This window comes from Gorilla gorilla, chromosome 1 (assembly GCF_029281585.2).
Source record: "Gorilla gorilla gorilla isolate KB3781 chromosome 1, NHGRI_mGorGor1-v2.1_pri, whole genome shotgun sequence".
Taxonomy (NCBI): Eukaryota; Metazoa; Chordata; class Mammalia; order Primates; family Hominidae; genus Gorilla; species Gorilla gorilla.
The window spans coordinates 48,951,705-48,977,159 of NC_073224.2; the positions used below are offsets into that span (position 1 = coordinate 48,951,705).

Consider the following 25,455-nt stretch of genomic DNA (forward strand, 5'->3'; position numbering starts at 1 on the left):
GGCTCTTGGATAAATCAGGAATGTCCTGACATGAACTTAGGCATGTTTTTCTTCCATGGAGAAGGAAACTACGGCAAATGGGATTTAAGTAACCAGAGGACCTTTCTGGGGGACTTGCTTTAGTGCCATCAAGGCCACATTCCTTTGGTCATCAGACCAGTAGGTAACTTCTTTATTGGCATGCTCAACCTTGGAGCCCAGAAGGTGTGAATTTGAAGCACTTTCCCCCCTGCTGGGAGCCTGGCACAGATACTCTGGTCTTCTTTTAAAACTGTGTAGTGCCATGCTTGTCTTCCAAGTGGTCCTTCTTTCCGCCGGATGAAACTTTGGCCCAGAGTAGTTGCTTGAAGAAGGCTGCCTGGGAAGCAGATATGGGATAAGGTAGCTGCCTGGCCTCGCATTCTCATTCATCTTCCTGGAAGTTGCAAGGTTCTTGATGTCATAGACTTCATAAGTTACCTGACCCAGGACCTGAATATCTCACTCACTTCTGGTCAAGTCTAGGCTCATATGGTACAACTGGTTGTCAGGAACCTTTCTGCATTCTTTGGATGTAGCAGTGTGGGAACCCAACACTCCCTTGGTCTATCTGAGTATGTAGGGTCTAGTGATTTAGTATCTCAGTTGTTCTTGGAAGCATTTTTGCGTCTGGGGGGAGGGGCAGGAAAATGTTGGGGGCTCTTTGCTTGCTGTAGTGGAGACCTGTGAGTATCCAAAAACAACCCCACTCCATCTCTAGATCATTGATGGACCGCCCCTTCCTGGAAGAGTTTCCAGGAGTGTGGACATCCATGCATGAACATTGTGGAGGGGTTGGGGGTTGGCTAGTGGATGCTCATCTTGCTTGACTGCCCATGCTGGAGAGGAGAACCCAGTCATTGGCCACTTCAGGTCCAGGCTTGGTTGTTGCTCTGTTTTGCTGTTTTTCATGTTGTCAGATCTTCTTGGGAACAAATGACTCAGCAACCCAAATCTCTGAGACTGTGTGGTCAATTACTTGAAAAGTAATTGAACATATCTACCTAGCCCCTAAAATTTTGAGCCCAGGAAGGATGGATATCCAGACTGGTTTTACTCCGGATTCTTCAGGCTGCAGTTCAATTTGGTTTTTCAAATTCCTGCCCTGATAGAAGGATCTCATTTGTGGGGTAGGCAGGCAATGTTTTAATTACGCTTTTTGTCCTTAAGAAATTCCAGGGAGAAAAAGGTCCTGGTTTGTGGCCAAAAAGGCAAAAAAACAACAGAAATCAGCTATGACTGTAATCCTGGACTTGTCTGTGGCACAAAGAGTTAATGGGACAGTGGTCAGGGTGAGGAACATTTTTTCTCAGGGCTGGAGAAGCCCATATGGCTCAAGAAAAGATGTTGCAACATTTAGTACAGGGCAGCCCTGTCTGGGCACTGGGGGCTGCCACTCAAAGAGTTAAGCTACTCTTATGCCTGGGAAGGCCTCAGGGAAGGAGTGAGCCTGAAAGGACAGGGACCTCTATGCCCCAGAGCAGTGAGGTGCAGGAGGGGTGAGGTGGGAGGGTGTGAGCTGAAAAGTGTGGCCAAGGAAGCAAAGTGTAGGCCCAACTTTTTTTGCCTTGTTTGACCAGCCTTGGCACTGCCCTCCGGCTCTCCAGGGGAAAAGCTGCAGTTCTGCTCTTGCAACACAAGGAGCAGACTGGAGAATTTAGATCTGCGTCACAGAGCTGAGAGAGAGAGAGAGAGAGAGTGAGAGTGAGAGAGCGAGCGAGCAAGCAAGCTCCGTCGATAGGTCTGCTAGCAACAGCCGTGCTGCAGCAGAGAGAGAGAGAGAAATCAAGAAACAAGTCATAGCAACACCGGGCACCAGGTTCTGCCAGCTCACTTGCTGAGCGTTCAGAGATCTGTCAGGGCCAGAGGCCTCTGGGTAGCCTAGGCTAGGAGATGACACGCAAGGTGGCACGGGCGGTTCCCGCGGGGAGGAGGTGGGGTGGTGGTGGGGGGCAGGGGTGGGAGCAAGAGGTTGTGGGGCGACGGTGGAGGGTTTGATGGGACCAAATTCTGGAACATTCGGGACTGCGGCACCTTACGGCGGGACCAAGATTTGGGTCTGCGCAGGCGGCGATGGGTGGTCCGACGGGCTTCAGGACTTGATGGCGTAACCCCCTTCTTCCCCCACGTATGTATTTGCTGGGATCAGGGGCGCTGTCTCTGTGTATGTGGGTGCTCTGTCTTTCTCACCTTCTTTCTCGATTTTTGCTATTTATTTCTCTGAGGGAGGGTTTTTTCCCACTTTAATTTCTTTTCCCTAGTGTCAGCTGCTCAAGCCTGACCAGGGTAGAGGAGAGAGGAGTGAACCATCCCCTGCTTCCCACCTGACCTCCCAGCTTTTACCCTATTTCCTTCTAGTGGACAGACAGACTGGTTCTCCAAGTTGTTTGGGTGTCAGCGTCCATCTGTCTGTCCGTGCAGGTCTTATGTGGAAGGTAAGGGAGTGAGAAGTGCCGAAAGGAAGACAGAGGGACAGTTTTTTCCCAGGGGTTGCCTTATTGAAAGGTCTGGCCCTGGGATTCTGAGGCTGGTGGGGAGCCGAGTGGCCAGGGTGGGGTGTGGGCTGGGAGAAGTGGGGTAAAGCTGGTAGGTTTGTCACTGCGTAGTTGGGAAAAGTGGGGAATGGTGACGCAGTCACTGTTGCATCTGCTTAGGAGCTCTATGGGGACAGGTAGTGAGGCTCCTGGGGTCTCTGTGGCCAGCTGAGAGGGGTTAAGGATGAGCTAAGAAGGGAAGCTAGCATTTAGAGATTAAATGTCATCCTTTTGGCGTTGGAAAGTTGTTTACCTTGCGCTCTCTGTGTCTCCATGTTGGCTCCCTTCCAGTTCACATGTGATGGCCTTCCCTGTACTGCTGCATCATTAACTAAGTGACTGAGCTGGCCTTCCATTGGCCAGGGGAGGGCTCTCCCTCCAGACACTTCCTCTGATTGGTGGGTGGGCCAATGGCAGGTGAAAAGCTTTTTTTGATTGGCTCAGGGCAGGGTATCAAATCTGAATTTGCATTTCACTTGCTTAAAGGGGAGCGGGGAGAAGCCCAGCAGCTTTCTAAAATCTCTTTAGGGGTGTGCGTAGGCTCCTGTGTCTATGCCTGCTTTTGACTGCCCAGTTGAAGCCTCTTCCTATGCCTTTTAAAATTTCACGCACTATAAGGAGGAAGAGCTCAGGGCTCCCAAAACTTTTTATTTAGAGGGAAGAATGCTAGGGAGATGGGTATGCAGAGGGTTGACCAAATTGGAAGAAAATATTTATTCTGTAGTTTGGTGTTGGAAAAGGGAATTTTCCAATCAGCCACACCTCAGTGTTGCGGCAAAATAATTCTTGGCTCCCCTGGAAACGCATGGGCAAGGTAGGGCAGAGCTGCTGCTGCTGATACTGCCACCACCCTGGGCTTCCTGCTGACTCCGGGCTACTCCCTGGGGACAACAGATTTGCATTGACGTCCGGGGCTGTCCAGAGGCCCTCAAGAGCCAGTTGTGAGCTGAGCCCAGTATGGGAAAGATCTACCTTCTGGAAGCTACTACTACGTGGTGCTTGGAAAGGTGAGGATGGGGGACTGACCCCAGGAAATTGCTCGAAACTCCGTATCTGGTGGGATTTCCAGAAAAGTCAGTGGGAGACGGGAGGTTTGGAGGCCCCGGGTTAGAAAGGTTTGTCAGTCTGGGGAATGAGGAGAATCAGAATAAAACTAGGGCAGCAGGCTGTTCGCCTTTGGTTGGGGGAGGGAGGCCTCGAAAAATCAGGGTCCCGGCTCTCTAACCTGTCTTTGTCGCAGGTCTCACGTTTGTGGGGAGGGGGTTTACCAAGCCCTGCGCCATGCGCAGTGGCCCCCACCCGTGACTGCGCATCTGGAAGCGCAGTGCGCCCTGGGTCTCTGGCCTAGGACGAGCACCGCCCTTCTTATTACATAACTGAGGGCATGGCACGCGCCTTCTCGGCCCTTCCTTGCAACCCTACCTTCTTGCTCCCCAGGGCCCATAGAGCTGGGGAGGGTCTGACTGGGGAGCAGTGAAGGACTGCAATCCCTGGGAGGGCTAACTCTTGTCTAGTTACTGGCAGGGGCCAAGCTTGAGGACAAAAGTGGTGGTTTTCTAGCCTCATCTTGGGGAAGAGGCTACAGAACATCCTTCTGAGTGCCCCATACCACCTATGGCCCTTAGGGCCTCTCTGGTGGAGGGGGTGGCACCCTTCTTTCACTCATGTCCCATCTGATTTTTGAGAGGATGTTTCTGAAGGAAAAGATGTGATGATTATGGGGGGCTTGGTTGGGAGGTAGTTTTGACAGTTTACTCCCCTTGTCACTGGCTTCCCTTCTTTTCCCTGGGTGGGTTTATGTCTGGACTCCTCTGATGAGCTGCCATTTTGGAGCCATTTCTGCTGGTCTCCGACATGGTGGCGTTGGTTTTTCTGTCCTGCTGTGCCAGTTCCGCAGAGTGGGCGGGGGGCGGGGGCTATGACGGAGGAGGGGAAGGGGGGGCAAAAGCACAGCAGAGGCGGGCACAGTGGTGGCTGCCGCAATGAAGGTGGCTCCAGGGGCAGAGCCGCCTAGTCCCACCCTTGGACACAGTCCTGGGTGGGGATTCAGGTGGAAGGCGTCTGGGTAGGGGTTCAACACCTGGGCCCGGCTTTGCCAGAGCGTGGGTTTCCCATGTCCTCATCAGCCTGATGCTTGGAGTAGTTCGGAAAAGCTGAGTGTCTGAATGAGAGTGGAGGCAGAGGCTCGGCAGCTCATCTCAGACGTGTCAGACCCGTGGTTTGTGTTCCCCAAATAGGCTCTGTCTCCAGCAGCCTCCCTGTGGGGACAGGGAAGTGAGGTCCATGGCAGCTTTGAGGATCTGTTCGGATGGTCCTGCCTGCTTACTGTTTTTCTTCTCTTTCTCCTCCATGCCCCCTGCCAGTGCCATGGTTCCAGCTGTAGTCCTCTTGTGAGGCTCCCCGCTGCCCGTTCCCCCTCTCTCCAGGCCCTTCTGCGTGCAGCGGCCATCTTGTCTTTCTTGCTCAGAAACTTAAAATGGTTTCTCATAATTCCCAGAGTAAAATTCCTTCCCTTTAGCGTGATGCTCAGTGCTGGCCGTAACTGGCCTTAGGTTTCCTGTACAGTCTTACCTCTCTCAGTTTCTTTTGGTGGACCACAGGTTCCAACAAAACCAGGCAACTTCCTTTTCCTATCTGTTTTCACCAGTGATGTTTTCCATGCCTCTTCTCCTCTGCATCCACCTGTGGCAGTCTCACTTTCTCCGTGGACCTCTCCTGATTTCCTTTGCAAGAAGCAGTTCTCATAACCACCCCTGCCCTTTCAGCCAAACTTCCATACAGTCTGTCCCTTTTTATGGTACTTTTGTTGTGTTATGATTACGTGTAAGTCTTATGTCACCTATCGGATTGGGAGCTCCAGGAGGGAGGCTAGAGAAAGGAGAAGGAAAACAAATACCTATTTGGTGCCTTCTGTTTGACAGATACCATGTTAGACACTTTCCCTGCAGTTACTTCATTTATTCCTTTCCACAGCCCTGTGGGGAGCATCCCATGTCTAGTAAGTGGCCTGGTCATGACTAGAGCCCTGGTCTTCCAAAGCCTTTACATTTTTCCTCTCTGAATTACTGGTGTTTACAAGATGGCTGTTATGAAGTAGATCCCCAAAATTTGTCTATTTAAGGAATTTTGTAAGTCCCTAATGCTCTGAGGGAGTTTGGGTGGTCAATCTTGTGTCCATGGTCTGGGTCCCTCAGCTGTTCCTTGACACTGTCATTAACTTTCTCCTCTTCCTTTGTGGTCAGGTTCACTCAAGATGATGGCTTTTTTCTTGTAGCTGAAATTGATGGATTAACTGACTCAGTTATCCTGGTTGCCTTCCTCGTACAAGAGGAGGAAGAGGTGGAGTGGGATATAGCATCTTCAAAGCCAGAATAAGCTCCAGAATTAGAGAGCAGAGAGCAGAGACACTGGACTTGAACAGACCTAGGTTTTCATTGTGATCCTTCTTCTTAGCTGAGTGACTTTAGACAAGTCATATGATTTAAGTTTTCATGTCCTCGTTCAGTGAGATGGAGCTACTACAACTGTTATACAGAAATGCCTAATATATTGGCAGCAAATAGGTTCCCATCCCTACCCAGTGGTTTATCAGGGACTTAAAATGGGAGCATAGCACGGGGCTAGAGAAGAAATGGGGGAGACAGGAGCTCCTGTGCCCTAAGTGGTATCACAGCAGGGGCGCAGAGGAGGTAACCTAGGCGTTACGCCCTTCAAGCCTGCAAGGTGGTACTGTCCCCCACCTGGCATAAATACCCCTTTACTTCTGCATCAGGAACATGCCGTGGCATGGAGTGGTGGGGGCTGGTGACGGCAGAGGGAGGGTCAGTGAGCTTTCCTGGGAGCCTTTTGATGCCAGGTTAGTTTCCCTTCTTTCTGAATCTCAGCAGTGGCTGCCTGCTTCCCTGACACTGCTGAGTCCCATGGGAGGGGAGCTGGGCACCCTGAAGCCCCTCGTTACCAATTCGGGGGCCGCGAAGCAGAGAGTGACGACAGCCAGTGAGTCGTCAGTCGACGGCAATGGGGACCCTGGTGACGGCTGCTTTGTTGTTTTTTTTCCTCTTTGGAAGATGACTCAGTGTATCGGGAGCCGGGAGATGGAGCTCTCAGCAGAGTGGCCAGGATGTTCTGTCAACATGAAAGCTACAAAAACAGCTTGGGGCTCTGAGCTGATCCTTAGCCTGGGGTCATTTTCAGGGAGGGCTGGACAGAGAAGGCGGCCACCGCCCGGGCATCAGGATGGGAGCGACACCAGGTAACTCAGCAGGGCTCTGGGAACCCTTGCATTTTAGAGTCTGAAAAGAAAATAACAGCTGTATGTGTTATTAGATGAGCTTGGCAAATAGGGTCACTTTTTGAGTTCTTCCCACTAGTCCCAGATGACAGACATCTTCCCAGGGCCCAGAAAGCCCTTTGGGATTTTTCACCGTGGTTCTCTTTGTGATAGTCTTGCTGGTCATTGCCTTGAAGGGCGATTCGCTTCTTGGGGTAGGGGTGGGCCAGGCCGACCTCAGTGAATGCGGGCGCACCTGTACCCTGGGAGAAGTGGCCGTGGTGGGGCTGTGGCGTCTTGAGAGTCCTCTGCCGGGCAGCGCTTCAAGATGGCGGATCCGCATCACCGTCACTAAGCTAAAGGCTGGCTCTTGGGCAGCCTGCGTCAGCCTCCCCTTTCCATATTGACCCAAATCAGAGCTTCTTTTCTCCCCTTCATCTTCTTCATTTTCTTCTTAGGTGAAACAGTGGGCCTTGAGTTCTTGACCCTTTTAATTTTGTTTGCGTCATCATGGCGGCTGTGGGTTCTAGGCTTTTCTCGATACCGCAGCCTTGCGCTATAGGCGCGTGATCCCCCCGCCCCGCCCCGCCCCGCCCCTCCCCGCCCCGCCCCGTCCCGTCCCGTCCCGCCCCGCCCCACCCCGCCCCACCCCACCTTCTTGTGACCGAGAGAGAAGATGCACCTCCACCGCCACTGAATGCGGACAAACCGTCCTCCCCTTTCTCTTCTCTACCCCCTCTGCTGGAGCGTGGGGCAGAGGGACAAACAATTGCTTATGAGGATGAGGGACAACTTGGCCGGAGCCCCCTCCCTCCTTTTACTGGGTACTATTTTTCAGTCTCATGCTTTCCCGCGGATGATGCTAGCAGTGACATTTGTCACTGAGCACCTCCTCTTCTCTCCAAGGACCTCCCAGGGTGACTCATTTGGGATCTCTGGTAGGAGTGGCTCCTGGGCCTTGGGAGCCAGAGCAGGGCAGGGAGATGTGACCGAGGTCACATGAGAAGAGTTAAGCAGGGCAGGGGATGGGAGCCAGCCGTCCCCACTCAGAGTGCAAAGGCAGCACAGCCGCTTCATGTCATGTTTTGCACCCGAGTAGAGAGCAGCTTGACCTAAAAAGATTGTATGTATATGGACGTTGGAATCTTTCGTGTGTCATTTTCTTTGTCCCAAGCTGTGTATATGATAAGAGCCTGGATTTCGGGCTTCAGGCAGCTCTGTGGTCTCTCAGGTTCATTTTCTGAAAGAGGTAGTAAACAGACCCTCCTTCATCAGACCCTGTACCCTCTGTTACTGGCCTTTCTCCAGGACATCAGTCCCATGTCATTTTGCCCAACGTTGTCTTGCGTCTTTCATTGGATGGCGGGCAGCAGCTAAGGGTCATCATCCCAGAGCCACATACTAACCCCAGATGGGCCCCTGGTTGGGATCTGCTCGATTCATTGCTTGGTTGGCTCTGTGAGCTGAGCCCACCTATCTTCCTTTCTCTTCTTCCTCACAGAGGACTCAGGAGAGTGCAGCTTGCTCTGTGAGTGGGTGACAACCTCTTGGCGACTCAGGCTCAGCTGAGGATGGTGCCAGTGTGCCGGAGACAGCCGTCATACTGCCGGATAGAGTGGCTCACTTGCATGTATTTGGAACAAAAAAAGGAGATGCCTGGCAGCCCCGCTCTCTGCAGTAAGTATTCATCTGCATTCTTTTACATTCCTTTATTTCTTCGAACATCAGAAATGGATAGATGTTTATTGAGCCCAGCCACCTGCTATGCCTTCTCCATTCTTCTCCCACACACCCCACCCTTAGTCCTCCAGAAGAGAGGACTAGATTGATTTTCTCATGCTACTGGATAGCTGCAGAGAAGCTAGAATTTGCTGTTCAGCCCCCACACATCCCCCTCACATTTGGGAGAAGTTGATTTTCCCTAAAACGGAGCCAACAGCCTGTGTCCCTCAGTGTGGAGTGTTAATGGGCTGCCTGGAAGGACCCTGTGTGCCCTCACGGCCCCCAGCCGGGAAGTGAGGCTCCCCATTGGCTGGCAGCGGGAGGATGGTCCTTGCCAGCACCTAGCATGGTTCTCTGCCAAGTTCTAGCTCCACATCTCCAGGCTGGTAGGAACCTAGACTATATATAGCATTGTGCTAAGCAATTCTTATCAGACGTGTCTGCCCTCCCCTGTGGGAGTGGAGCACTTCTATCAGAGAACCAGAACCTAGAGAGCGTGAGCCATCTCCAAGGGCCTTTTATTCTGGGAAGGTGTGTGTGTGTGTGTGTGTGTGTGTCTGTCTGGTTCGGGGCTGCTTACTTTCCTCCTGTATTGCAGATGCTGATAGATTGAAAGGTCGTGCTAGATGAAGGTGCTGATGTGGGATGAGGGCCAGGAAGGGCTGTTAGCTCTCCGATGGATATTGAGCTTAGAGGGAGAGAAGCTAGGGGCATGTGACATGGCTGAGGGTACAGTTGAGCCCTGCCTCCGCTTTCTCTTCCTGGTTTCCTGTTTGCCATGCTTTGCCTAAGGATGTCTTTTGACCTCTCTCTTCCTTCTTTCGAACCTCTTGCATTCCCTGCCTTCCTCCACCACTTCCTCCTCCGTTTGATTTTCTTTAGGATATATGAGGGCAAACACAGTGACTGGCATCCCGGGTCTGTGTCTACTCTTCATCCTTACCCATTTGGGGTTTCTGGAGATCTGGCTCCAGTTGGGCAGAGAGGGCTCAGCTGTCCTCTGGAGGGGTTTTGGTGGTGGGTGAGCATGTTGTGTTGGCTGGTTCAGGGCAGGGTGGGTTGGATATTCCCCTCTTTCATAGGTGCTGTTGAGCCACCAATTTTTGTGGTTTTGTGACCACAAGTGCTGACTGATGCGACATGACCCCAGTCTTGTCAGTGAATCATCACCAGGCTGCTTACTGGAAACTGGATGCAGCTAGGAAATAGGATTTAACCGCTCTCTGCCTCCCAGGTAAGTCCAGTGTGGGCTGCTCCCTCCAGCCTTCCCCCATCCTCCTTCCTTCCCATGAACACCATTTTCCTTATTCCGCCGGGGAATCCTCAGACGTCTCCATTCAGAATCTCCCAAACGATTGTTCTCTTTTTTGCATTCTTCTCCTTCTGGCTTTTCTGTGAATGGGGTTAGTAACCAGCACAGGGTTGGGGGCAGGATGGGCAGCTGAAGTGGTCGGGCTGTGCGGACGTGTGGGAGATAGCTGGGTAGTGTTGCTGGGTGTGGCAGTTGGCAGAGCATTTGGGCCTCCCACAGTAATAGAAACTCTCTTTGGCTCCAGCATCCAGCAAGAGGTTCTGGGTTTAACCCCTCGGTAATCCTGGGAGCCTTCCTGGTGCCTGGGGATTCTCTCCCCTGTGTAGTCTCAGTGGATGGCCTGTCTTAACTCTAGATACATTTTGCCTTGAGGGGGCTTAGTCTAGGTTGGTGGTCTGGAGTTTGGACTGGGCTGAGCAGTGAACTTTGGGACTCTCCCTAATTTTGGGGTTTCTTTGAATGAGCCACTTTCTTCCTCTAGGCCTTCATTACCTTTGCCTTAAAAAACAAAATCCCTGGTCCAGTAAGCCATTGCAAAGCATCTCTAGGAAGTTGACAAAGAAATGCTTTTTTTCTGCCTCACTTGCTGCCAATCACAGTAATAGCAATGGTGATTAAAAATGAAAAATGATGACGGCCTGCAGAATCAGGGAGGTCAGTGGCATCATTGATACGATTCACAAAGCAGACTCTCGGTGCCCGCACATCACTAGGAAGTCTCTCTCCTATCGAGTAGATGACTACAGCATTCTTGGCCAGTAAAGCCAGTTGGAATTAGCCAACAGCAGATTGGTCTGGGCTCTAAAGATAAAAGGAATTATGCTGGGTAATTTTCGGAGGTACCTATGGGATCCTACCTCTGGCCACACAGTGGTCGCCTCTCTCTGCTCATGTTTCGGTGTGGGTGGGGGGTTCCTCTTCCCCATGCTGCTCCCGTTGCTATCCAGGGAAGATTGGCCAATTCTGCTTCCTGTTATTTCTTCTTCTCCTCTATCCATTTGAGATGAGTCTCTAGGTTGGCTGTGAACAGCCTGAGGAATCCAGGGCTGTTTGGAAGAATCTGGTGTCTCTTCCTTCAAGGACCCTGACAGGTCTCAGCCCTCCAGCAGTACTGCAGTGAGGGATGGCAGGGGGTGTTGGAGTGGAGAGATATCGACTTGGGTGCAGCTGGGGAGACAAAAGGAGTGAGCCAAGTCCCTCAAGAAGTGTTGGCTAGAGTCTGGCCAGCCCCTGGCTGTAGGGCTGGAGCCAGACGTAGCTGCTGGCTGTGCTTGGGAGTCTCAGCCCTCATATGTGCAGTGTGTCCCTGGGCATAGCTCTTCGTGATCCCCACTCCCACGAATAGCCCTGTCCTTGGTTAGATTGGAAAAACCAGGGTGGGAAGTAAAGGGGAGGTTGGTTTTGCTCGTGGTCATGCAGTTATCTCTCTGGCCTCTGGTGTTTCCAGAATTGGGATTGGTGCTTCCCTGCTGATTTTCCTATTTTTGTCCCTCATCTGGTTCTCTTCCTCCTTGCTCACCAGCCTGGGTTCTACACACATGACATGGGGCATTGTGTCTTCCCAATGAGGATAGCAGAACAGTTGGTATCTCCTGAGAGAGGGGCCAGCATATCTGGCACTTTTTTCTTGACCTTTGAATTTCTGAGGTCTGGGAGTCAGGAGGCAGCATGGGGCCTCTCCATCCGGGATCCAGCAGAGGTTAACAGAGTTGGTGGCTCTGGAGCTGAGGTGGTGTGGCTTGGCTGGGAGTTGTGGGGGAGAGGCCCTGCCAGGGGCCCTGATTGGTCAGTACCTTCTCTATTCCATTGAATCCTGGTCCGGTCAGCTCTGTGAATTGTTTAATGCATATCTTGGCTCTGTCCCCTGGCTCGAGTGTCCCTAAGGCTGCAGCCACAGCTTTAGAGAGGATCTGTACCTTGTGCTGGTCACTTTTTTTGGGCGTGTTACCTCCCTCTGAGATATGTAAGAGATACCACCCTTTCCCACCAGCCGGCTGTCTGTGGGAGGCCCTCATTTTGCTTTGCTTTTCTGAGACTTGGAGTGACTGTGAGGAAAGCATGGACTGAGTTTGCTTTCTTGCTGGCTCCTTCCACAAGAGCTGCTCATGGGCTGATAAAGCCAGAGAACACCTCCAGGGCCCCATGGCCTGTGCGGAGCCTGGTACCATAGTGTCAAGCCTGCAGGGATGGACTGGGGACATGGGGGCAGATAGAGCCACGTGGGGTGGTGGTATGTGTGGTTAGATCACAGGAGCAAGTCCAGGAGGGTGTGGGAGGACAAGTCCAGTGCTCAGCCAGGGCTGCCTGTCATGGCCTAGGATGGATGTGTGCATCTCCTATGAAGGATTTGTGTCTGAGTGCCTGGTACTGAAGGTAGGATGGTGCCCCGATCAGGGTCTATAATGAGGCATGAAGGTATGAGATGGGCATCAGAGTTGTTGGTCCAAGGGAAACTGACCTTTTTTAAGGGCTCTCCTCTCCTTATCTGATTTCATCCTCAGAACAACCATATGACGTAGGGATCACTTCCTTTTTATAGTTAAAGAAACAGATTAAGTGACTTAACCCAAGGTTGTGCATTTGGTAAGTGAGGTTGTTGAGATTTAAATGCATGCACTTCTTATTCCAAAGCCTCTACGTTATCTTTACTCTTTTGGGCTGAAGTCAGACATTTTTGTGAACTAAGATTCTCAGAGGACTGAGGTGAACCAGAGTGAAAAGGCAGACACCCGAAGGAACTTTCCAGTCACTGGGGACGGTTGTGCCGCATTCCTTTAGGGGGAGGCAGGGCAGACCCAAATGCCCTTTGGTAGCCATGGACAGGCAGAGCTGAGTAAGGCCAGTACATGGCGTCTGCTGCTGTGTACGGAGCCTCTGCTATGTGCCAGGGACCGTGCCAGGCGCTAGAGATACAGAACTCGACAAAGCCAACTTTCCACTTTCATGGGGCATACATTCTAGTGTGGAGAGACACCGCTAATAATGATTTTTAAAAAGAATTTAAAAATGTACAGGATAGACATATATGGAGATTGTGTGGGGATGAAAAGGGGGACCCCCCACACACATAAGGAGGATAATTCAGATGATGGTCAGAGGGATCTAGAGACTTAGGACCTCAGCCATCTGAAGCCACATCAATTGAGCTTTCCTTCAGGGAGTTAGGACTGACACAAACTAACCCCCTCTTTTTTCCTAATAACTTGGGAAATCCATCCCAGGTCCCCATGGCTTACAGGAACTTGTCGTGAGTCAGGGATCAAGGTGGAGTAGATGTCAAGCCTTTGGTCTCCAGCAGACTGGTTCTCTCCTGTCTGCCATGGTTGCTGTTGGCCTTCTGCCTCACACCCTCCCAGGCACCAGCTGATTTCTTTCCTCAGCCTGGTCACTGTGCCCCACACTTGTCCATGCAGCACAGGGAAACGTGCAGGTTAGGTCTTTGCCGAGCCATTGGTCAAATGTTCCTGCAGGAGGCTGGTTCTGAACTCAGCCTGTCCTGCCAGAACGAGCCGTTCCCGGAGCTAGTCGTCTCACGATAGGGAAGGAATGGGCACCAGGCATAGAGAAGTGACCTGTGCCAGATGCTTGGTTGAGCTGTGTCTTGAGAGGTAGAGGCAGGTTGGTGGTGCTGGGGAAAGGGCAGGCATGTGTCATGTGTTCAGCGCATGTAGCTCCAGGGCTCGGGACTTGTTTACTTGGTGGAAGAGGCAGCGGACCTGCGGAGTCAGGCCATGTGATTGTTCGCTCCTTGGCTGATCATGGACAGCTGACCCGCCAGACTGCACACACTGCCATCTGCTGCCAGGGGTCTGAAGTTGCACAGGGATGAGGTAGTGTAGTTGGGGGTGCTCAGGAAGGAGGAGGGTCAGGAAAGTGGGGTTTGTGTTGCTCTGTGTTGAGGAGTCAGCCGACCCCGATTCTGGTCCTAGCTCTTGTTTGTAAAAACTCACTCACTTTCCTCCTTTCGTTTCATTATCTATGAAATGAGGGGATGGAACCAGAATCTCTTTGGAGGTTCCAGCTGTATACTGGGGCCTCCCTGAATGTTCATGGAGATGTTCCTTAGCCAATAATTCAAGATGAGGAAAACTAGGCCCAGGTTTCCACAAGAGAAGGGGAGGGATCTTGATGACCTGTCTCAGAGCAGCTGAAGTGGTACTGTTGGAATTAGGGTGGGTGGGTGGGAGGAGGTAGTTTTTAAAGACCTCCCAGAAGTGGAAGCAGAGGGCTGGAGGTTTCGTGAAGGTGTTGATGAGGATCCACCGGGTGGTAGGGGACATGGCTACGCGCTTCCCCCGGGAGGCTTGTTGGAGATGGGTTTATGTGGGAGCTGCTGGGGGTGCCTGCTGTCCTGCAAGGGGCTGACCCAAGGGACCCTGCTCTAGGAAAGATGCTCCGTCCTGTCTGGCCCTAAACCCTGGAGAGAGAATGCAGCTGTGGTTTGAGGGAGGGTCTGTGCCCCTTGCTGTCAGGAAGTTTTCCTTTATATTTAGCCTTCTCTTTTCATGTGTTTTTTGAGGCCCTCGACTAAAAAATTAAATTAAATTTTAAAAAATAACAATGAAAAAATTAAAAAATAAACAAAAATATCTCAGAGCCACTGGTTCCATTTTGGCTTTTTAGTCTTGAGTCACTCTTAAAAAGATAGCAAAATAAAACACATGCAGGAAAGCCGAAGGTCCCAGGCCCAGCCAGATGGGGGCTAGGAGTGGCTGGGACTCTGGCCTAGCTTCTCCATGGCAGCGTTAGTCCCAGACGTACACCACTTCTGCAGGCTGTGTGGGTAGGAGCCCCTGGGGCTGAGGGGGCACATTGTGCAATCTGCTAAGCAGAATGTAGAGTTTTAAAATAGCTACATTTCTCCAAGACACTATCTGCTTGCCGCTTTGTGGGATGTTTACCTGGGATTAATAATAGCTGAGTGCCACCCCACTGCCAGTATGGAATAGCAAACAGCGATCTGGGCTAGGACTCAGGCAGGAGAGGAATGGAGTAATAACCATCGTATCAGCTCACATAGTTCTTTTCATACTTGCTGGCTCATTTGGTCCTCACACAACCCTGAGAGGGTAGGTGGTCTTATCCTTGTCGTTGGTAAAACTGAACCTGAGAGTCCATCCTGCCAAGATCTAACTGCTTGTAGCCGCTTCTCATGGATCTCCCATCTAGGTCCTCTGACTTCAGCTGTTATTTCTCTGGGTTCTGACTAGTGGGGCAGGGACAGGAGTAGGGGAGTGGAGTCTTTGGCAGTTTCCTTAATTTCTGAAGGCCTTAGGGGGCCTAGAGATGCCTTTTCTATGTGTTGAATGGGAAACGAAACCTCAGCATGTCCAGGTTCTCCAACTCTCTGATTCTTCAGACTTCTTGGAGCTCTTGTGAGAACTGGCTTGCACTTCTTGGCTGGGAAGCCAGCCACTCACCATGTGTTCTTGGAGAGGTTTCCTGCATTTGGAAGCTTCTGGAATATGTGATGCATCAAACCACTGTGACACATCTGTATGGCACCTCACGCCTGTGCACACAGGCATGCTTCTGCTGAGTGCAGCTCACTTAGAGATGAGGCCCACTGTAGGGTCTTTGAAATTTTTCCAACACATTTGTAAGAGATGCCCTGAGCCTTGCCCAGCATGCATGTTGTGTGTATGCTACCTGTTTGCTGGCTAATGTACAGCGCCTGCTGGAAGCCTTGGCTAATGTACAATGTAAAGTAAGGGACTAGAAACACTGGCTTTAGTTCTGAGTGTCTGCTTCATGATTGACTTGAAAAAGTAGGGCTTACCCACAGAGAGAAAGGTGGGTAAGAGAACTCGTGGGTGTCAGTTTTCCTTAAAGGCAGAGCATAATCCCCCACTCTTTATAAGGGCTGGTAAGGCAGAGTATTGGACAGCAGGACTTCTTGGCCAGTTAGCCCTCTTGAGTGACCTTTGTTTAAATAGACCCAGAACTTGTATGAAGGAGGAAATAATGGTTTATCTTTATTTACAGCGGATTTAGCCATGATGGTTTAGGCTTTTTCTGGGGGTATTCCTTTAGGACAGTTGAGGTTGGACAGGGGCAGCATGCATATGTGTCTCTAAATGTCTGTCCCTTGGTATTTCCTGAATGCATCCTTGGCTCATACAGAAACCCTGTGATGGGGAATCCACAGCGGAATTGTTTTAGTGGATAAAGCCTTCTGTAGCTTCATGTGTGAAGATTTGTCATGTTGGATCCAGTTCATTCTGTCCACTTGAAGGATGGAAAAGAGAGGGGGCAGAACTTGCAGCAAGGAGAGTGATTTGGGCTAGACTTCTGGGAGAACTGTGCATCACCTCTGCTGAGGGTTCCTGAGGAAAGATGAAGCCTCTTTATTTGAGGTAGGAGACTCGGTGTCCTCCACAGGATCCTCCCAGTCCCAAGTCTGTGGCACTTTGAGACAGTCCCTGGAACAGCATGAGGTTTGGGTGCCAGGATCTAGAGCAGGCATTTCTCTCCATCTTTCCCATCTACCTTCAAGACAGGCCCAAGCTGGATGCAATTGAGGGGATGCATGGGCAGGGTACACCAATGTGGTCATCGAACCTGGAACTTTGACCTTGTTTCCCTTTGCAGAGAGAACTTCTGGCACTGATCTTATAGGAACTGGTGTTATTTGCATATAAAAAAAGAGAAAGGCATGTTGTCCCTCATCTTTTCCAGGAAAGAGTGCTGAGCTGCTCTAATCCTATGGTGGGGAGGGAGGAGGGCCGTGTAGAGGACGCAAGGCCAGACATGGTTTGCTGGGAAGAAGGTAGGAGGTGGGAGAGGAACATCCCAGGGCAGGCCCACAACTCTGGGAGCCACAGACATTGCCTGCTATACTAAAGGCAAAGGGATGTGTTCAAATAGGCATACTATTTAGCGGTAACCCACAGTCTGAAATAAATCAGTTAATGGCTAAATGAGAGTTGTATTAAATATGGAAAATCATATTTTTTGTGTGTCATCACCACCTACAGATTTAGCATCAACAGGCCTGAAAGGCTGAGGATGCTGAAATGGGCCCTGTCCGTAAGATCATGCTTATTTTATAATGACTTTTTGTCTCTTTTCGTTCCTATTTCCCACTCTTATTCCTTAGGTCTGTGTGAATATTTATTTATGCAGTTGTGTTATTTCCTTGGGGTACAGTTCTTCCAGTGTCATTGGCATCAATGAATATGTGACTTTGATTTCACGTGTAAACAAACCACTGGTTCACGGCAGGGATGAGCCATCTCTGAGACAAGGGCTCCAGCAGCTGCCTACAGATGCCCTTCCCCCTCAATAGCCCTGGACTGTTTCGGCCAGACACCTGAGACGAGAGTCAAGGGTGTTCTTGCAGGGACCTGCCCAACGCTATGTCATGTGTCCTGCCTGGAGGGTGGTGCTCACACATGCATCTTCCAGCCTTATTAGCTGGTACTGCTTTTCAGCTTGACCCGAGGAGTGGTATTGGAAGTTTGAGACCGTACATCCCTTGCTAGGTGAGAAGGGGGTCAGAGAGGTCAGGCACAGAGAAGGGAACGCAGGCTCCTGGCCACTAGCCTCTCTCAAGACAGGTGAACTTTGTGTTAAGCGAACTCATTTAATATTTTGGGCCTAATAGAAGTTATTTGTATTTTGTCTCCTCTCTTTTCCCTCCTCTCTCTCACTCACCCTCCCCCCACTCCCCAGCCTCCAAAGAATTTAATCTGCTGGACAACAAACAATACTGTTATAAAACTTTGAAAACAAGAGGGCGCGGCCTCCCTGACAAGGAGAAGGGCATGCCGGGTAACGGCCTGAGGGAGTGTGCCAGGCCTGAGATGGAGCCGGGCGAGAGCCCAGTTGGCTGGGTACCTGGGCGCCTGCCCCTGCATAGCCCACTAGCCGCGCCATCCCCAGGCCAGAGGGGAAGGAACCGAAACAAAAGGGGGGGCAGAGAAACGCTTGAAAAAGGAAGTTGCACATGTTCCCCTCCCTCTGATCTGATGGGAATGCACTAGACTGTGAAACTTCCTCCTCCACCTCTTCTCCCGAGTCCCTCCCTCCCTCTTACCCTCCTTCCTCCTCTCTCCTCCCTCCTTTCTCCTCCTGCTACTCACTGTTCTTGAGCCTGGCAGACAGAGGTCCTGATAGCAGAATGAGGCTGGAATAGCACCATAGGTGCAGCTACCAGCTGGGCCAGCCAAAGAGGAAGGAGAGAAAGTGGGCTCGCAGTTGGCTTTGGATTCAAATCTACCCTCTGTCTGGCCCAGCCTCCCTCCATTCTATTAGGGAAGTGGAACCACATCACGCCACAGGGTGTGCCCAGTCCATGTGTGTGGACCAGGTGTGTGCCCAGGTACTGGGGAGAACTGCCGCTCAGAGATTAGTTCAGGAAGCACCCTGGGCTTCCTGGTGCACCCCTTGGGCTGTGCTTTGCTCTGGGGAGAGTGTTTGACTTGTTGAAATGCTCTCTCCTTTGAGATGCTGTGCTCTCCCTCCAGGGAGGAGCAGAGGCTGTGCTGCAAGAGGCTGGGGCATGTCTCTGGAGGAGCTCTTGGGAACAGGAACGTGCTTCTCCCAGCGAGAGCAGCCATGCCGTCTTGTGAGCGTGATGCCTGGTAGGATACTGCATCTGTTAGTTACTTCTCGGTGGCTGAAGGAGGAGGTCACCAGCTCTGCCTAGGGGAGGTGGGGAAGCTGGGCTTTGGGGCGTCTCCCTCCCTACCTCCAGAGTTAGGTTTCACCTGAGACTGTGGTTTCACTTTTGACTCCATCTTCACTGAGTCAAGCAGATGATTTAGGAATGACCAGGGAGCAGCATTGGTGGTTTGCCTTTGGATCTGCATTGGTTTGGACCCATGAACTCTGTGGTGGGCGTTGTGTTTGTGTAATAGACCATTGGTATGCTCATTTTTCCTCTTGTGGAAAGCACTAGCTTTCTTGAAAGCAGTTCGGGGCCATGCCCATCCTTCTGTGCCAGAGCTGAGTCCTTCTACTGGGGGAACATGGAGACACGCGAGCTCCAGTCTTCATTCCACTCCTCCTCCTTCCCTTTGCCCTCCACTGTCTCCTGCTGTCCCCCCAGCTCATCCCAGGGGCAGGGTAAACTTGGTGCATCCTCCCATCCAGCCAGCAGTCCCGACCCAGGGCCCCCGTGCCTGGACTGAGTCTGGGGTTTATGTCAGTAGTGTTAAGGGAGGGATGGAAAACTGAACTTTTAGGAGTGCAGCTGCGTAGGAACATAGACCTCCATACCTCTGACCCAGGGGAAACCAGAAAAACCGATGCTGGGTCCACGTAGGCTTGGAAGGCTGTTACTTCTTTTTTTTTTTTTTTTTTTTGAGACGGAGTCTTGCTTTGTCGCCCAGGCTGGAGTGCAGTGGCGCGATCTCGGCTCACTGCAAGCTCCACCTCCCGGGTTCACGCCATTCTCCTGCCTCAGCCTCCCGAGTAGCTGGGACTACAGGCACCCACTACCACGCCCGGCTAATTTTTTGTATTTTTAGTAGAGACGGGGTTTCACCGTGTTAGCCAGGATGGTCTCGATCTCCTGACCTCGTGATCCGCCCGCCTCGGCCTCCCAAAGTGCTGGGATTACAGGCGTGAGCCACCGCGCCCGGCCGGAAGGCTGTTACTTCTTGCCTTGTTACCTGAATAGGAATTTGAGGGGCACTGTGGGTTTGGAGGATGTGATTCCCACACTGGGGCTCAGGGCCTGGGAAATGCAGTGGTCCCTGAGTTCTGAGTCCTCCTTTGAAGGCCACCCTGCCAGAAAGGAAGAGCCTGATGGAGGTTTCTGGGGACTTTGGGCCAGCCGGTAACTCCATGCTCCCTCTGCTCCACCCTTGGCCCCTCATGTGTATACCCTTCTTTTTATCACCCTTCTCTCTGATTCACAGCCCCCACCCTGACAGCTAAAGACAGAATGCCCAGGCTGCTGCCTAGAATGACAGGAAGCTGGGCTGCCCTTTCAGTTTATACATGCAATGGCCTGGGACTGTCTCTTGAGGGCAAGACATTCCCCTTTTACAAAAGAGCCTTCCCCAGGCCCCTCTCTCACCAAGATGAGCTCTTCCTTGCTGCCAGGAGCCCTGAAATCAGCATTCCCAGAGGAAAGAAGATGGCCATCTGGGCTTGGCTTCCGGCTCCCCCCATCTGGCTGGAACACACATCAGTCACGTAAGTAGCTGTGACTCAGCACCCAGCACTGCCTTGGCAGAACCTTCCCACGTTCTGGATTTGCACACACTGTGGTAGCGCAGCACAAGCAAGCAGGGTTAGGTAACTGGGGACCAGTGTCTGTTTGTTCAGTGGGTTTGCTTATGGATTTCAGAAAGAAGGATTCCCTCACCTTCCCATTTTCCTCCCATGTTATTTTTTAGGTACCATGCTAGGCTTTAAAGACAAAGCATCATTTATAGAATGAAGTAGAAGCTGTCTTTGCAGTCTCCAAACTATTTTTAACCGACAGCCTATAGATGGTATTTAACCCTCAGATGTGTTTGGCCTGCACGGGTTTTTGTTTTTGTTTGAGACAGGGTTTCGCTCTGTAGCCCAGGCTGGAGTGCAGTGGCACGATATCAGCTTGCTGCAACCTCTGCCTCCCAGGCTCAAGCAGTTCTCATGCCTCAGCCTCCTGAGTAGCTGGGACTACAGGTGCGTGCCACCACACCTGGCTAGGGTTATTTTAATGTATCTGATTTTGCATGCATTTAGACAAAATATGGCCTCCCCAGTTCACTGTATTTCTGCTGCATGCTGTTGCTGCTTCTCTGTCTCAGGTTTCCTGCCCAAGCCCTCCGAGCATTTGAACGTGCTGTGAGCAGCCTACCTCAGCCTCCTCTCTTTACACATGAAGACACTGAGGCCCATTCAGGGCAAGTGGCAGGTCCCTGTTCTCAAAGTTGGGGCCAAGCAGGTATTAAAACCATTGTGTTCTGATTCACTGTGTGCCCAAGCAGATTAATGCCCTGGTGTGAGGTCGAGAAGCCTCCAGGTAGAATGTGGGGACAGAAGTGGACCAGGCTGGAGTATAGCTCCCACACCTTTTCCCTGCGTGGCAGCACTCGTAAGACTGACATGCCCACCCTTCTGGATGGGTGGTTTTCCTCCCCAGACAGCCCTGCCAACCCTTTCACCTTCAGCCAGTTTGTTTGGAGTCATTAGGCTGAGGTGGGTAAAACCCATCACCCTCCTTGGATGGCAGAGCTCTCAGCAGGCTGGGATTTTCATGGGCTGCCTTCTTACAGGTCTAGGTGGCCTTCAGGCATGGTGCCAGGGAAAGCAAGCCCCTTCCAGCCCTTACCAAACTAACTGGCTGCTTCCTAGTAGGGAACAGCCACCAGCTTGTTTCAGCGAAGAGTCATTGCTCAGCTGATTGTGAGAGGAGAAAACTGGTTCTGTTGGGAGGGCTGAGACCTGAAGGACCCCTTTTGTCCAGTGGAATTGGAAAGGCAAAGGATTTCAATACTAACATGATTTTTTTCTCCACTTCTTTTAGAGTGTTTAATTAAAGTGATGCATTGTTAATGGCTTCTTATCTCTTATTCCAGAGAGTTAAGAGTTAAATTTTAGAATCCAGGAGTGGGGACCCAGACTGTGGCTTCTGTTAACTCCCTCAGTGGCAGTGGCGTCCTGCTATGCACAGCCCCTCTGCTGTACTCCGAATGGTCCCTTACGGGTAGCAGGAGAGACATTAAATAATCACACTGATGACCAAGTGAGATAAGTGGTTTTTGAAGGAAAGAACTTGAGGCTGGCGAGGACCACTTAACCTTCTAGCAAGGGCTGGACTCAGGGAGGCTTTCCTGAGCTGTGGGGAGGATGACAGGTTCCCTGGAGTGGTGGTGGGTGGGGGCGGAGCTGAGGGGTGGTAGCTAAGGGAGGGTGAAGGAGAGTATTCCAGAAGAGACAACAGCTTAAGCAGGACCTTGCCATGGAGGAAGGTGCTTTCTGATCACCACGGGACACCTGTGTGATAGCTCATAGGGAGGGGGTACTGGTAACTAAAAGTTGATAAGGACGAGTGGCTAAAATGAAAAGCAGAAAAGTGAGAATCTCATCAAATCCCCTCATTTGACAGGATTTGGACTCCCAGTAGTAACTGTCCTTAAACACTCACTCCTGACCTTACAACCCTGGCTGTTACCTGGTTAACAAGCCCCAGGTGTTGGCTACAGGTGTCATCACTGAGAGCCCTTGTGTGCAGATCTGCCCCAGCTCTCCCACCTGTGACTGAGGCTAGCAAGTCCCCCGTGGGCTGTAGAGCCTAGCGCTGGTGTCAGAATCGCTTGTTGCAGGTTCATCTTCAGTGTCTTTCCCACAGCCACATGCTGGGGAAAGACGGCAAAGGCGCTAGAGGAGCAGGAGAACAAAGCAAGCTGCCCCAGACCACCCGGCCTTCGCAGAACCCAGATGATGCTCCTGTCTCCCCCTAAGTATAATGTGTTATGTAGTCAGTATGATCCCATTCAGTGCAGAAATATCGCCTAGGAATTTCCTGCCCCACCCACCCTGTTTTGTTCTTAATGAAGTTGAAGAACAAAATGAGATGATAGTCAAGTTATGGAGCAGGCTGCAGTGGGTACAAGGGCAGAAACACAGTCTTTGGAGTTAGACCTGGGATCTGCATTTATTGGTTGTGTGACTGCAGACAAGTTATTTAGCCTCATTAAGGATGAATTTCTTCACAAAAATTGGAATAATACCTGCCCCATACGACTGTTGTGAGAATTAAACACCACAACTTTTGATGTTCAAATTCTATTTCTTCTCCTTCTAGCAACACATACTGTTAGTGCCAGGAACCATAAAAATTATAAGGCTGTATCTAGAGGCCTGAAAGGAAGCTAAAATATACAGTTTCTACTCTGTCTCTTTTCTCTTGGTTATGGTATCAGAGGAAATACACATATTTTCTTAGCTTCAAACAACCACAAAAGATGATGCAGTAAGGAGATGGGAAATCTAATTTGGAATACAGTGTGCAAATCTTATTTTCAAGCAGATTTTGAAAATAAAACTCAATTCTTATGTTAGAGGATTATCTGCTTAATACAATTATAGGGTACCAGTTTTTGAAGTCACATCAGGGGTTAAATAAGATTGCAGATTCATGGGGTCATATTTGAATGTTCTGATACTTACATATGGGGTGGGAAGGAGGAATGCATGCTTTTCTCAAGTTAAGACACATAGAAGAGTTGTCCTGGCCTAGGTGAGACTCACCTTTGTGTAGCAGCTGGAGCTTCATTCCACAGGCAGATAGGGTGCTTGTGTCCTGATGAAGTAAGAGAATATATCTGGAAACACTTTGTATACTGTGAAATACTATACAAATGCAGGGCAGTACAAATGTAAATATTAATGTATTTTAGTAATAATTTTAGCTTTTATTTCATCATATATAATAATTTGTAGTGACTGGTGTGAAGTTAAATAGAATTAACCTAGAATTAATGAGTTTTGTATTGCTCTCATCTATTTGAAGCATCAGCTGTGCCTTTCATGTTGCTTTGCGCAGCCCTGTGTAACCTCCTCTGTGCCTTTCCCATGGAGCACTGTGTCATATCACAAGTAGAACTACAAGAAGATATTTCTCCTCAGGGCAGAGGCTGGGTCTTCCGATTGAATCTCCCTTCTTTCTTCATTGAGATCCTCTTCTTCTGGAAGCTGGTTTCACATGGTGGCTTAGATTTTTCCATCTTTGTATCTAGCACCATTTGAAATCAGTGTTTTAGGAGTAAGAATTGCAGCACAGCCAAGGGTGGACTGCAGAGGAACTGCTGCTCATGGGACTGGCTCCTGTCCTCTTACCACTTGAGTCTGTTCGAGAAGTCCAGGGAAGAACTTGAAGAGCAAAATACACTCTTGAGTTTGTTGGGTTTTGGGAGAGGTGACAGTAGAGAAGCGGGTTGTGTTTAAAATAAACACAGTGGCTTGAGCAGGGGCAGAGGTTGTGATGCTATTTCTGTTGACTCCTAGCAGCCATCACCAGCATGAATGTGTTCGTAGGGCCTTTGAGTGTGGCGATTGTCATATTCTGTTGGATAACAATGTATTGGGTATCGATTGTCATGGGGCAGGGGAGAGGGCAGTACACCTGGAGGACCATTTTGTCCACATCGACACCATCAGTCTGCTCTTAGAGGACGACCTGGAGTATTCGGCGTTGATTGCGGGGCACCCGAAATCAGACTTGCCACCTGGACTGTCGAGGTGCAGACCCTGGGAGCACCACTGGCCCATCTCTTACACAGGCTGACCGATTTCTCCTGGTGTTCAGAGTCTGTTTTTGTCTAGCACCATTTGAAATCGGTTATGATGTAGGGGGAAAAGCAGCAGCCTCGAAGCCTCATGCCAACTCTGGGCAGCAGCAGCCTGTGGTTTCCTGGAAGATGGATGGGCAGAGAATGGGGAAGGAAGATCATGCTTTTCCCTACTAACTTCTTTAACTGCATGTATGATACATTATTGCAGAGGTAAGAGATAGTTTAATGGATTTTTAAAAACAAATTACTATATCTGATGTTCTCTAGTTGCATTTTGCTGAAATGTAGTGCTGTTCTAAATTCTGTAAATTGATTGCTGTTGAATTATCTTTCTGTTGAGAAGAGTCTATTCATGCATCCTGACCTTAATAAATACTATGTTCAGTTTATCATGTCTGTGTTTTTCATCTATTATTTCCCACTCATAATTCTGTGACGATAAGAAGTGGGTCCTGAAAAATTAATTGGCTGTGCAGATCTCGCCTACTTCATAAAGAATTTGAAGTAGGTTACAGCCAGCCAGACATTAAAAATGAAGCCCATTAAGAGAAGAGTGAAATTCTATGAGCCAAGAAATAAAATGAGAGAAAAGATTAGGGAAGAGAAGAAATGTTGAAGATCAAGGCTGAGGGATGCTCCCTACTGAATGGGAAAACTCCTTAGTTCCACATGGGCTGTAGACACAGCCCTTCTGCCAGCAACTGTTCCTGCAAGGAACTGGTGCTCAACTAAACATACTGTCACGTGGTTCCTTGAAGGGGCACAGCACTGATTTCACTTGCATTATAAAAGATTGAGTGGTGCTTTTGACTATTAGTTTATGTCAACACTTGAAAACAAGATGAGCCAGTTTTTTTTCGTTTTTGTTTGTTTTAGACAGAGTCTCACCCTGTCACCCAGGCTGGAGTGCAATGGCACTGTCCCCGCTCACGGCAACCTCCGCCTCCCGGGTTCAAGCAATTCTGCCTCAGCCTTCCGAGTAGCTGGGATTACAGGCGTGGCGCCTCCACGCCCAGCTAATTTTTGTATTTTTTAGTAGGGATGGGGTTTCACCATGTTGGCCAGGCTTGTCTCGAACTGCTGACCCCGTGATCCACCCACCTCAGCCTCCCAAAGTGCTGGGATTACAGGCGTGAGCCACCTCGCCTGGCCCAGTGAGCCAGTTTTGTAAAGCTATTCAGAGATTAGCCAGATTTGATTTGATAGGGGATCAAGCTTGTAGGATCTTCAGGAAGGCGGGCTGTGGCCCCTTGATCAGGCTTTTTGCACGGGAGGTGCATGACTATGAACTACCCTCAGTAGAACTCTTTTAAGCCAGTGGCTTGCAATAAATGATGGCAAATCAGCCACCTAGGAAGCCAT

General features: G+C 50.4%; 1 protein-coding gene, 1 long non-coding RNA gene and 2 other non-coding genes across 11 annotated transcripts in view; 3 read left to right on the forward strand and 1 right to left on the reverse strand.

Moving 5' to 3' along the window:
* Positions 1 to 749: 749 nt before the first annotated feature.
* Positions 750 to 24,485, forward strand: LOC109027392 (uncharacterized). Of its 4 annotated transcripts, none has more exons than XR_010134834.1 (5): positions 750 to 2,146; positions 3,447 to 6,804; positions 8,324 to 8,499; positions 9,627 to 9,778; positions 19,910 to 24,485. It is a non-coding gene; the product is annotated as an uncharacterized lncRNA (long non-coding RNA). The 4 variants fall into 4 exon arrangements; XR_010134832.1 differs by having other exon boundaries at positions 764 to 3,559; positions 6,620 to 6,804; XR_010134833.1 differs by having other exon boundaries at positions 769 to 6,804.
* The window catches only part of CD46 (CD46 molecule), a 51,006-nt gene continuing 48,744 nt past the window's right edge, over positions 23,194 to 25,455 (reverse strand). For all 5 annotated transcript variants that reach the window (XM_019030064.3, XM_055370538.2, XM_019030029.4 and 2 more), the window contains one exon: positions 23,194 to 24,212. In XM_019030064.3, the coding sequence (XP_018885609.3) occupies positions 24,121 to 24,212 (92 nt within the window). In that variant the 3' untranslated portion in view covers positions 23,194 to 24,120. The remainder of the gene's footprint in view (positions 24,213 to 25,455) is intronic.
* On the forward strand, positions 23,485 to 23,565 carry MIR29B-2 (microRNA mir-29b-2). The gene has a single exon (NR_106236.1). It is a non-coding gene; the product is annotated as a microRNA mir-29b-2 (primary transcript).
* Positions 24,052 to 24,163, forward strand: MIR29C (microRNA mir-29c). Its single transcript, NR_106297.1, has one exon. It is a non-coding gene; the product is annotated as a microRNA mir-29c (primary transcript).